This window comes from Hyperolius riggenbachi, chromosome 4 (assembly GCF_040937935.1).
Source record: "Hyperolius riggenbachi isolate aHypRig1 chromosome 4, aHypRig1.pri, whole genome shotgun sequence".
Lineage (NCBI taxonomy): Eukaryota > Metazoa > Chordata > Amphibia > Anura > Hyperoliidae > Hyperolius > Hyperolius riggenbachi.
Window position 1 is genome coordinate 414,091,878 of NC_090649.1, and position 13,407 is coordinate 414,105,284.

The following is a 13,407-nucleotide window of genomic DNA, read 5'->3' on the forward strand; positions in this document are numbered from 1 at the left end:
TTGCCTCTTGGTGGCTTAAAAGACATTTTATTAATAAGATATGAAAATATAACTTAGGAGAAAATTTAGGCGGAAAAGTGAATTAAGTAAGGGCCGATACATTAACCTCCTTGCCGGTTATCCCGAGCTGAGCTCAGGATAACTCGCGCAGGAGGATTGCTCTGGCCCTGCTGGGCCGATTTTCACAATTTTTTTTCCCTACATGCAACTAGCACTTTGCTAGCTGCGTGTGGTACGCGATCGCCGCCTACCGTAGCATTAGGCTAGCTACATGATTTTTTAAAAAAAAAAGTTCTGCGCTGCCCCCTTGCCGCAAGAATTGGACCGGCAAGGGGGTTAAAATAGAAAGCTGCAATGCCCTTAAGGGAGATGCAAGATGACAAACAGGTATTCAGATTTATTTACCTGGGGCTTCTTCCAGCCTCTAGAAGTGTGTCGCAGGTCCGTGCTATTCCATGTTTCAGCTCTAGGCCCCGTAGTGGATGGTCCTAGGCGCGTGCCTCTCACAATCGCGCTCCCACCAGGAGCGTTCTGCGCAGTAGCTCCGTGCCTGCATAGAACGCTCCCAGCGGAGGGAGCTGCGCTCATGTGCAGAAGTCACCAACCCGATGAGTTGACTTTCCACTGCCGGAGCTGTGGTAACACTCGTTAGTAACTGCAGTTTATGTAGCAATAGTCACACTGCTCAAGTACTGGTTGCTCTAATTACGTTACTTGTTGTACTTGCTGGCAGAAGTAAGTGTATTGTGCGCTGTCTGTGCATGGCAGTATTACTGCAGTTACATGCATCAGGCCCTTTTGACTCCATAAACATCTAGTGTAAAGCTCCATTACTCACCTGTCATCCTGCCCAATATAATGTCTTCATGTCCAACAGTAAGGCATAGTATTAGATGGGGAGGAGAGAAAAGTTACATTTGTGTATCTTGTTTTGGTTTCAGATGGTATTTGTGTCACTGGGCGCCCCACGACGGGAAAGGAAAGGGGAAGGAGTGCAGCTACCGGCATCCTGCCTGCCACCCCCACAGAAGGACAATATCCCTATGTTGCTTCTGCTGCAGGAACCCCACCTCACCACTCTCTTCGACCTGCTAGAAATGTTGGCATCATTCAAGCCTCCCTCAGGAGAAATGGACATAGAAGATATTGAGGTACGAATTTTCTTGTGTGAATAACTGATGAATATGACTGAATTTAGGGAGACATTTTGAAATAGCTTTGTAAAGTCAATAAATACTGTAGATGCAGTCTGGATCTCATTATCCATCATAGTTAGGTTAAAAATGGAGTTCAACCAATAATAAAAAAAAAATTGCTACAGTACACTATTCTGTACCCTCACATATTTCAGTTGCTACAGGGGAAGGCCAAAAACATTTCAAGGCTTGGGCCAATTAGCCTTTAAAATGTAAAAGAAAGTTTTCTCCTAACTCCAGTTGGCAATCAGATAAAATCCCTGGACCAACACCGGGAGTTACCTAGTCATTATAGCCATGGATTTTCTTCAATGGAAGGAAAGCCTCTAAGCCCCCTTTAAATGCAAATATAGAATTTGCCATAACTACTTCTTCTTATTTTAAGAACCCCTTTCTAAATAAATGGCAAAAACTTTTTCTTCCATAGGTAGATCATGTCACCAGTGTGAGCCAAACTCTATTCATTCCTCATTGCTGTGGTGTTGAGAATGCAGAATTGCAGCTCTACTATAAAGTCTTCTCAGGTTGTCCCAACCACCTGGACCAGTTACTGATATTGTTATGCTAATTGTACAAAGTTAAAATGTCTATTTTCTCTCAACTGTAACCATGTAATGAAACAGAAACTGTTCCAATGACCATTGTAATTGAAGCCGCAGGATTATATGTAGACGCTAAGGGCCCGTTTCCACTATTGCGTTGCGTAATCGCCGGCGAATCACCGCAGGCGAAATCGCATGCGGGTGCGATTCCGCATGCATTTTTTGCCGCGATTTCGCATGCGATTTCGCATAGGTTAGGGTAATGCGATTTTAACCATGTCACTGCCTGTGTGAATTAACATGGGTACCTATGCGAAATCGCATGCAAAATCGCGGCAAAAAACGCATGGGGAAAACGCATGCAATTTCCCTATTAAATACATTGCGTGCGATTCGCCTGCATTCCACACGCAGGCGAATTCTGAGGACCCTACCATGCAGATTTTTTCTGCACAGAAAAACGTTCAGGAAAACGCACAAGTGGAAACAGTCCCATCCACTTGTACTGGCTGTGCGAATCCGCATGCGGGCAACGCATGCGGATTCGCGATAGTGGAAACGGGCCCTAATGAATGTGTGTAAATTATTGTAGGATGCGGGAATACAGACTTAAACTGTAAAGTTGTTCAAGAAAATAGCTCACAAGAAATGCTCTGTTTTTTCAAGCATATGGTTATCTTCTGTTCATGCTTATAGTTATAATACAGCATACATATTCCATATGTGTAAAATGAAGTTAGGTAGCTAAAGTGATAGCGGTAGATGTTTCCTCAGAAAACAGATGCTTCCTTTAGCTTGGGGTCTTCACTGGCTGTTGAGCTGTACAGCAGCCCTAGCCTCCAAGTGAAGCAGCTGCAGACTAGGCCTATTTACACAGTATCCTTCTTGAAGACTAAGGAAGTTTGGGCATTTTCTTGTTATATAAATGTTTTTTTTTTTTTTTTTTTTTTGTGGAACTGAGTTTGTTGGCAATTTAAAGGTAGAAATTAACTGTTACCTTTTGACTCTCGGGCATTGCTATATATGTATGAGTTAGGACTGGGGACCACTAGAAAAAGCAATTGCATTCAATGTTAGTGATTTGTACAGCGATTGCAGTTTGTGATTTCTTCTCTTTTTTTTTGGGGGGGGGGGGGGGGGGGGGTTACGAGTGATTGAAAAGTGATCTTGCAGCAATCCTATACATTGTACTGGAGCCCACTCACACCCAAAGAGGTGCAGGACCCACAAATGTGATTTGGAGAAATCAAAATTTCTCCTGTGGAATCACCTCCATTGACACTCAATAGCCTAGCGCTTTTGTAATCACTGGCGATTCCAAAACGCATCTGAAACAGCTTCTGTGGGTCCCAGACCTAATCATGCCTGAACACTGCAGAGACCTCCTTTATCTGCTCAGGTACCGCTAAAATTAAAAACTATTATGCAAAGTCTGCTTTAATACTAAAATAATGTTAACGGACTACTGTATTGCAGAGTGCGAGGTGTGAGGAGCTGCATCTCCATGCAGAGAACCTGTCTAGGCGTGTCTGGGAGCTCCTGATGCTGCTGCCTACTTGTCCCAATATGTTACAGGCCTTCCAGAATGTGTCTGATGAGCAGGTGAGTACTAGTGGGCAGTCAATTCCTCAGCAGTGTAATCCAAGCTGATGAGCATGCTAGGGTTGCCATTGCTCAAGAAGAAACCTCAGCATTTGCTGGTTTTCAGTTGTTAGCCTTTTTTAAATGACTTTGTCTCTTTTTTAAGGGAAACGATGTACCTTGTTGGAAGGACTTACTGCGCATCAAAAGTGCTCACAAACTTCTGTACGCTCTTGAAATTATTGAAGCATTAGGCAAACCTAACAGGAGGATAAGAAGAGAGTCTACGGTAATACTTTGATGATTTTAGACATTGTGCTGATAAAATGTTCACTTGCCATTGAAGGAAAATGTTCTTCTCTTTAAATTACAAGGATTAATTGATATTATTTCTGCTTGATTACTTTGTTCTATAAGCATATAAAACCAGTCCACAGTTCTTCTAACTTACTTAATTCTGTCTCTCTTACTGGAGCAAAGGGCCTCAACAAATGTATGCCACCGGTTTCTATCCTGGGCGATTTTTTTTTTCTATCTCAGTCCATGATGTCCCAACCATCTTTATTTCTTCCTCCACACTTCTTCTCCAAGTTGTTCTTTTAACACATGCTAGATTGATGTTGAGAAAGTGGCTCGTATGTGATGTCATGCAGCGGACAGGGTGAGCTGGTGGAACAAAGCTATTGGCTGTTGCTCGACTAATTTGATCCACCTGGCAGATCTTTAACTGGGGGCTGCTGTACACATGCCAGATTACCGACAGAGAGGGTTGCTATTGGCCTTCTCGCCCAACTTTAATCTGGCGTGTGTATTAGCTTTAACGGAAGCTAAAAGATAGGCTTGTCAAGCCTTTTTGTCAGTCAACAGGGAAGTAGTGCAGGTGTAACAAAATGAATAGGTAAGGCTCTTGCTCTGCACAAAACTACTTATGCAGCAAGGCGGGAGGTTCTTGACAAACTCATGGCAACAGTACCACAAGCAGAATACTGTTGCCAAGGATGAGCTTTTAATAGTTCCAAACCATGTTTGCAGAACTACAGACATTTTCCTGTGTTTCCAGCCCTGGAGAACCTTAATAAATGCTATCATTAGTTTATATTCCATTAGCGGGCCCCATGTTCACATTCATAGTTTATGGTCTTTGGGCTGACTACTGGTATGTGAATCACACTGATGATTTTGCTACATCAGCATTTGTCGAGGGTGCGATACATGTGGTGCATGTGGTAGCAAGTGAAAAGTTACTGTGGTGAAAGAAGAAAAGTCGCTCCAATACCAGCAGGTCTTGTGGAGTGTCGCCACTATTCAGTGATTAGTACTTACTAAAACTGGTCCAAGGAAGGAAAGCTTGGTAGACCAGCTTTCAAATCTTAGGGGCAGTTTTTCCATGAAGCAACATGAATTGCGTACTTCAGGGCGGCAACTATTACCAGGTGGCAAGAGGCTGCCCCCCTCCCCAAATGCCCCTCTCCTCGCACTCCATGTCTCATTTTTACCTAGATATGAAGTGCCGTTTCACTCGCCTGCTCTCAGCGTTCCAGCGATGGGATTTCCATCGGCTTGTCCAGAGTCCTGTATCCATGGGTACAGCGGTGTGCTGTGCAGTGATTTATTTTTTTTGAGCAAGGAGTGGAGCTAATGTGAGGTTTTTCTCTGCTCCCCTCAAATAAACAAGCTCCAGCTAGTCTGGTTTGCTAAATTATGTTTTCTCTAGCCTCCAGTTTCCCCAGATCTCCGTCCACTTGAGCATCTCTGGAAAGTACTGAATGTCACAAAATTTAAAGGCTTTGCTCATGGGGTCCTGTTGCCAGATGTAAAGGTCACCTTCAGGGTTCTTCCAGAGGCTGTGCTGACAGGTCACAGCTGTTGGCACGAGGGGTCCAACACCATATTAGCCATGGGGTTTTAAGGTTTTGGTTCATAAGTGTAAATTACATACAATGTATTTCTTGAGTATAATTCATATTGTTAATTTTTACCTTTCAGGGCAGTTACAGCGATTTGTATCCAGACTCAGACGATTCTAGTGAAGACCAGATTGAGAACAGTAAAAACACATGGAGTTGCAAGGTATCTATCTTGGCAATGGATAATGTACTGTGGATTCATCTAATTCTATACTGGAAGAAATAGGGAGTGTGTATTTGACTTCCATACTTTTTAGTTTGTCTGTGTAAATAACGACTTACATTTCACCAACATGAAATAAACACACAGCTTATTAAAGTCAGAACACCCACAGTGCATTATGAGAGACAAAGTTCAGTAAAAACTGCATGGCGTGTTTTTTTTCCCTTTCTATAGAAATAACATATAAATGAGTACTTTTACTAAGTCAGGAGTAGCATGCTGCTGGTTGAAAAGGGCTATAAACGCATGCAGTTAAATATACGCCACACTTGTGGCTACCTAAGCCTGATGGTTTTAACGCCGCCAGCTCCCGTACACGGGAAGTGATAATGTGATCAGGAAGTAAATTGAAAAAAAAAAGGTTCTGGCCCTTAAAAAGAGGGAGTAGCCTCTGGATCCTAATGAGGTTTCTTCCCTCCTCTTCACCCTCTGCTGCCAGCCCTCAAAAAATCAGTCGGCAGCTTTAGCCACTGTGGTAGGTAAATATTTCAGCTGCTACTGTGTCTGCGAAGTAACAGCTGAAATATTTACCTACCACGCTCTTGTGCAAGCGCAGTAGCGGCTTTCCGTTGGGCTTGGGTGGAAATGAGGGAACCAAAGGCTTCCAGTGAAACTACTAGCTCGTCAATACAAACGTAAAAATTACAGATATGAAGTATTAATGTTTGGGTGCGAACAGACATTTTTGAAATGCCATTTACTATTCTGTGTACTGCTTTAGAGCTCTTTTGAAGTCCTCCATGTAATGTCCATTTGATGAAACTGTTGGCCTTGACCTGTTGTAATATTTTGACGTGTTGTGTGTTTAGTTTGTAGCTGCTGGTGGTCTACAGCAACTCATTGAAATTTTTAATTCTGGTATATTGGAGCCCAAAGAGCATGAATCTTGGACAGTGGTGAGTTTATAGTAAACTGGTTGTCCAGTCTATGGTACAGTGTGAATTGTATACATGCTTTCTGTAGATGAAGTCTTTTTATTTTTTAGTACAAAAAAACAAAAGGGATAATACAGAGGTTTCCCCATCCTCCTTGTCCGCACCTATCCAACGCTGGGACCCTCCAAACGTATTTGACACAAGGCTTGCGCTGCACTCAGTTCTCCCCACTGCAAAGTGTCCTTTGATCTCCAAGAGGAGAAAATAGAAGTGTTTGCTTAGTGCAAACAAAGCAGGGAGCTTCTGTGTGTGCGCTAAACTAATATTATGCAGCAGATTGCAGTTTTCCACAGTGTACAATTTTGTTTTTTTCTAAACTCAGTGACCTAGTATACTTTCCTGGCTAATGCCCCTTTTACACTTAGCAACACCGATCACAATCGCTAGGCGTTGCTTTGCTGTGTTCCGTTATTTTTCGGCGATTGCGTTTTGCGATTCTCATTCCAATGAATGAGAATCGTGTCATCGGAAATTGCAAACGCGCTGCAATCGCTGCAGTGTGAGTAATCCCATAGGATAACTCGTGCAGCAGCGCTTTGCTGAACTCTGGTGATCAGCACAGTGCGATCACGAGCAAAAAAAAACCCCCAAAGTTACAGTGGGAATGCATTCATACTGAATGCATTTGCGATTTTCTAAAAGTGAAATCGTAGTTCTGCTGCATTTTTCCTGAGTTTCAATTGAGGACAGCATAATGAAAATTGCACAACGCAAAATATGAAATGCAAAACGTGTTTGTTGCGTTTTGCGATTTTTGATGTGAAAGAGCTCTAAAATAACTTGTCTTCACCAACACATTCCTTAGGGTTGGGAATGGAATTTGCATTCTGTGTAATATTCTAGTAATTATTTTATTATAGCGAATAATAAAAAATTTGACCTGTCAGTGTGTGTGTGTATATGTATGTATGTATGTATATTACAGTAGTACAGTACTTAATGTTTATAAATTATCACGGGTAGTAAATCCAGATTACGGTTAGCATATCAGTTGAATCATCAGTTATTTTTATTCCATCAATTAGTCCACACTGCTACTTTTACACTGCAACTTGCGACTTTAAGGCTAGTTACACACCAGGACGTTGCGTTTAGGGGACATTATAGGGCAGATAACGTGCCCCTAACGCAACGCCTGGTGCTCTCTGGTGTGGACGTCGGAGTGAGACGCGTTGTGCAGATCACTCTGGCGTCCGTGATGCGTACTCTTGGACGCATGCGGCATCACGTGGTCCCGCCCGGCCAATCGCTGCACAGAGCGCCCGCTCCAGGAAGTAAACACTGCACGTCACTGAGTGCAGTGAATATTAATTAGCCATGTGCCTGGCTGCTCTCCCCTCCTCCCCAACATGACTGAGCATGTGCAAACAGTCTAACGCGGCTTAGCCGCATAGAACGCACAGCAGTGTGAACAGCCCACTTGTGTTACATTGCTGTGCATTTGGGGAGCGTTGCAGGCTGCACTAACGTGCGCCTGTAACGTCCCTGTGTGCAAGAAGCCTCACTGCTTGCTAGCAAGACAAAAAAAAAAAAACAGCATGCAGGACTTTTTAGAATTGCATTGGAATTACATGTAGTGGAAAAGAGCCATAACTGGATATGGCATAATTATGCAGGATGACTCTTCCAGCACAAACTGTACTGTGAGCTGAGAGGGAAAGTGGGTTTTTCACACAGATTTACTGTAATTACTTTGGGGCAAAAGCAGGTAGGATAATTATACGAGTAAAGGTTTTAATTTGTATATCATCCTAGACTGTTATTACATTTTAAGTAGGCAGTATTGCATAGCTCTATCATTTTAATCTTGATGGCAAATAACCAAATATTTGACAAATGAAAGGATTTTTCCCTTGTTAGTCTACAGTAGTAAGATGATATGTAATACGCTTTAACTGCAATGAAATGTTTTCTTAGACATATTATTCCATTCTGTACCTCTACAGTGGCAGCTGGACTGCTTAGCTTGCTTGTTAAAGTTGATATGTCAGTTTGCTGTGGACCCCACGGATCTGGACCTGGCATATCACGATGTCTTTGCCTGGGCAGGAATAGCAGAAAGCCATAGGAAAAGAGCCTGGCCTGGTAAATCGAGGAAATCTGGTGCTGATCATTCTAAAGGACTCCATATACCTCGATTAACAGAGGTAATTTTCAGTGACATTCTTCTTATAAAAACATCAGTCATTGTAAAAATGTGTTTTTTTTCGTAAGGTTGTAATTTCAAATGTTCATCCTAATCTTTGCACAGGCAGTTGGAGCGTCACAGATTTGTCCTTTAAAGCAAAACTTTCTTCAGCTTTGTTTTCCTAGGCCATTGTAGAAATCCTTCCTCACTAGGCCAGTGTTGGGGGAACTTGGTGGCAGAGATTGTTTCCCTCTGTATAGAAGCATTCTTGATTAGCTGGTGTAAAATAAATTGCTATCACATGACCAGATGAGAAGCTCATTCTACAGCCACTTCCTGCAGCATAGTCCTCTGAGGCAGGTGGCTCAGCCGAAGGCCCACCCCCATGTAGTCTGGCCTACATTATATACTGTGCTAAGCGACAGCCCCACCCAGAAGTCTGCTCTTTTCGTGCTGCTTGGTATAAGTTTAGTATTTTTGTTGTCTTTGAAGCCTTATTTCCACCACAAAGGTGCTCCACATGCTGATCTATATGTAGATTTGTTTCTGGAGTTCGACCTTGAAGGGCAAATACCTGAGGGGACATGATTCAAGCCCCGAGCATACATATAACTATGCTGTGCAGTGTTCTCCTCAGAAAACTTTCCCACCCAGGTGGCATGAAAAAATAGCCGGGTGGGGCGAGATGAGAATGTTGGGTCGGCCCTTCTCTGCACAATTCTGCTTAAAGCATAAGAGGAGGTGAGCTGATGACAGCCGGTTGGAGCTGAGGCTAAAAGGGCCTGGGGAGAACACTGCTTTGTCCCTTTTCTTTTTCTGCCTGAAAGAGTTAATCAGGTATGCAAGTGAGTTTCTCTCTAGTCAGGACCCAGTCTGACTAGTTTTAATTTTAAGAGGTTAACCCCCCTAGCATTATGATTATTTGCAGATTTTCAGTTCTGAAAGCAGTGCAATTTATTCACGAGATTTAAGACCATAAAAATCTTACCACTAGATAGATCTGTGGCAGCTCTGCACATTACTCACCTCCCTCTCATGGATCAAACTCTGGGTTACTGCTCTGAGCTGCAGATTTCCAGCCCGTGCCTGACTACCGCTAAGAAGGTTCTCATAGGTCCTGCAGAGAAGAATCGGGGTCTCTTGTAGGGACAGACAGACTAAAGCAAGCATCATGTACTTTATTATGGCTTAACTAATTGTGAGGCTGCAAGTATTGCTGAAAAGCAAAAGCTACTTGTTCCTTCTATTGCTTTGTGTTGATTTAATATATGCGTTTGTTTCTCTCTGAAGGTGTTTTTAGTTCTGGTCCAAGGAACGTGTATGATTCAGCGGTTAATGTCTGTTGCGTATACCTATGACAACTTAGCCCAAAGGTGAGTAAATCAAATCCTTTCTACCCTCTTTAAAGGATACAGCAGATGAGTACCCTGTTTGAAGGGCTTAAAGCGGACCTGAACTCCGAATGTCCTCTCTGCTCTAAGATACACTACAGCATAGTAACCTTTAAACAAAGAACATTTCTTTGTTACAGTTGATACAAATCCTAAACTAAATCTGCACAGTTTCTACTTCCTGATTCATGGAAGCAGACATATTGTTTACAGCCCGTGCTTTCAAATGGGCTTATCTGCTTATCTGCAATAGGTAGTCATGTAACACATGGGAGTGATTGAATTACAACTAGCAATTACACACAAATGAGGGGGGATTAGACAGGCTAAACTCTCTAAATACATACAGGGTGCATTTCTCTGTTTTCCTTTTGACCAGTGCAGGGTGATATCCAGTTTTACCAGGCAGGGGGCTATATGTTTCTTGGCATAACAATGGAGTTTAGTCTTGCAGCCAGTAGCTTGATCAGCACAAAGTTTCATCCCCAATTTTAGCTAGACAGCACAACCTAGTTGCTCATATCAGAACAACCACTCCCAAGAACAAAAATTGAAGACCCAGAGGGGGCAGGGAGACCGTGAGGGAACTTGGACAGAGAAGGTTGGTAGCAACACTTATGCTGTATTGAGAGATTTCATACTGAGGGGTACATCAGGGTGGCCCGAAAACTTTAACTGTGCAATGGACTCCAGAATCCCTTTGTGTCCGTAGAAGGCAGCCTTGACCACCTTGAACTGGCACTAGAATGCTTTCTCTTAACATCTTCAGGGCTACAAATCTTGGATGGTCAGTCAAAAAGTCCTGTTTAGGCAAGGCTAGGCCAGGGAGGAGTTTCAACCCTGGTGTTTGCACTGTGTAACAACAAGCAAATGGACAAAGATAGTTACAAAAAGCCAAAAATAAGAACCACCTACCTTGAGTTATAGCTTCCACCTTCCTCTAGACTCGAAGCTAAAGGGTGTAAAACACATTCAATCTTTAATCTCCAATTTTAACACTTCCATGTATTATGAGAGTTTACCTACACAATCTGTTCATGGTGTTCAAAATACGTTAATCCTCATAGTACATGGAGGTGGTAAAATTGACCAATCAAGATTGTATGCGTCTACCCACCTTTAGACTGAAGCTTGGTGCCAGTGTAGCCATTGGAGGAAGGAGATATGTCTCCTTATTTTAACGTGACCAGTGAGAATGGACCAACACACACCATATTTTGAGATTTAGAAAAGTATAACTTAAACAATACTATCAATACCCAAGTGTTCTAAAATGACAATGTACAAATAATGTCTAAGTAGCTGTGTAAACCTTTTCCTAATTTTCATGTTAAATATCAAAGGCAAAAGCTTTCATTCATTGTGTATAGGATTTAACTCTATTGGGACAAATCATTTGCGAAGGGGTTTCTGCTTCAATGCACAGCCAGTGTTGTTTTCTGCATATCAGACTACAGAGCAAAAAAGTATGAAAAGCTGTTGAGTCACTGACAATTAATGTTAAAAACAAGTTACATTTCCTCTATCTGCAGACAGCTCAGAAACACAGGCAGCTTCTGAGAGCTCTCTGACTCACAGCTACACACAGAGATAACTGTGAGGGAAATCCACCCTCCCCTCATTGTTCACTCTTTCCTCACAAAATGAGCAGACTGCTTTCAGTTCAGAGTGAATGGAATTTGGTACAGTAAACAAGAGATAAGCAAATGAAATGTATACATCATTTACCAGCACCTTGATGACAGGGTCAGGAGCCAACTCACAGAGCTCTGCTGTCATAGCGACGGCAGAGCAAGGGGCATGCGGTGATGTGTGACCAAAGAGAGTGGCGGGTCCACGCAGTGATTCCTCGGTAAGCCCTGTTTTATGGTACCCAGCAGTCTCTGGTCCTTATAACGCAGAATTTCTTCTTTGCTCTAATAGAATATTCACAGCATATTATGTACAACCAGCATTTTTTTTTTACTAGAACATCATTCAAAGGGTTAATCACAGATGAATTTAGAAGCTCCCCTGCCAACAGAGCTACTGCATCCCAATAATCTTGTGTTTACTTAAATGCATCAAGTGTGGAATGTGACACATTCTCTGACTGCAGGAGCTCCCGGACACAGAGTCAAATCATGTCTGCCTGAATGAATGAATAAAACCAGTTAATAAAATGCAAAGTCAGCTCACAAAGCAAAAAACTGTACTTTTGGGAACCTATAACATATAAATGAATAATAATACTTATGCACAAATGCAAATATGATAACCGTATAGCATATAAAAAGTAGGAAAACATGTTTTTATTGAATTTTATGTCAGGGTTTTAAACCGCTTTAATGGGCCAGAGACTGTTGGTACGCTAGTGGTTAAGGAGTACCTGCTATAATTATGCTGTGAAACACTGTTATAGATTACCGTACACCTAGATTGTTTAGTGTGTAAGCTGCATGGTAACCTGACCTGTCCTTTTGTTGCAGGGTATTAAAAGCCCAGTCTAATCATAGGTCAAGGCATGAAGGTAAATTATTCTACAATTCAATATTCCATAATTCTGACAGATTTTCAAGCTGCATTATTAACCACTTCACAACTGAGAGGTTTAACCCCTTGAACACCAGAGCAATTTTCACCTTTCAGCGCTCCTTCCATTCATTCGTCTATAACTTTATCATTACTTATCACAATGAAATGAACTATATCTTGTTTTTTTCACCACCAATTAGGCTTTATTTAGGTGGGACATTAAGCAAAGAATTATTTTATTCTAAATATGTTTTAATAGGAAGATAGGAAAAATTGTGGGAAAAACATTATTTTTCAGCTTTCGGCCATTATAGTTTTTTGAATAATGCATGCTACTGTAAATAAAACCCATGAAATTTATTTGCCCATTTGTCCCGATTATAAAACCGTTTAAATTCTGTCCCTATCGCAATGTTTGGCGCCAATATTTTATTTGGAAATAAAGGTGCATTTTTTTCAGTTTTGCGTCCATCCCTAATTACAAGCCCATAGTTTATAAAGTAGCAGTGTTATACCCTCTTGACATAAATATTTAAAAAGTTCAGTCCCTAAGGTAACTATTTATGTATTTTTTTTTTGTATTGTAATTTTTTTTTTTTTTTAGTAAAAAAAAAAATTGGGAAGTGTGGGAGGTAATGAGTTAATTTTTTGTGTAAAACTAATGTATTTGTATATGAAAAATGCTTTAGGGTGTAGTTTTACTATTTGGCCACAAGATGGCCACAGTTACTTTGTTTATGCGACCTGCAAGCGTAGGAAGTAATCTTGCAGGAAGTGTTATGAGGCTGGGAAACTTTTTTTTTTCTTTTTTAAATGATCGCGCTGCTTCTCATAGAAGCAGCCGATCATTGCGGTGGGCTTAGATCAACAAACGGGAACATTTTTTCCCATTCATTGATCTCCGGGCGAGCGGGCGGCGGCGTGCACGAGGGAGCGGCGGGAGGTGCTGATATCTCCGTCTGTGGTGTTGACAGGGGGGAAAAAGGGACA

At 41.8% G+C, this 13,407-nt stretch overlaps 1 protein-coding gene across 5 annotated transcripts in view; it reads left to right on the plus strand.

Annotated features, from left to right (window-relative positions):
• Positions 1–13,407, plus strand: part of USP34 (ubiquitin specific peptidase 34) — a 240,088-nt gene that overhangs the window by 147,978 nt on the left and 78,703 nt on the right. For all 5 annotated transcript variants that reach the window (XM_068232384.1, XM_068232385.1, XM_068232387.1 and 2 more), the window contains 8 exons: positions 942–1,151; positions 3,215–3,340; positions 3,486–3,608; positions 5,306–5,389; positions 6,259–6,345; positions 8,331–8,531; positions 9,803–9,885; positions 12,372–12,412. In XM_068232384.1, coding sequence (XP_068088485.1) covers positions 942–1,151; positions 3,215–3,340; positions 3,486–3,608; positions 5,306–5,389; positions 6,259–6,345; positions 8,331–8,531; positions 9,803–9,885; positions 12,372–12,412 — 955 coding nt within the window. The remainder of the gene's footprint in view (positions 1–941; positions 1,152–3,214; positions 3,341–3,485; positions 3,609–5,305; positions 5,390–6,258; positions 6,346–8,330; positions 8,532–9,802; positions 9,886–12,371; positions 12,413–13,407) is intronic.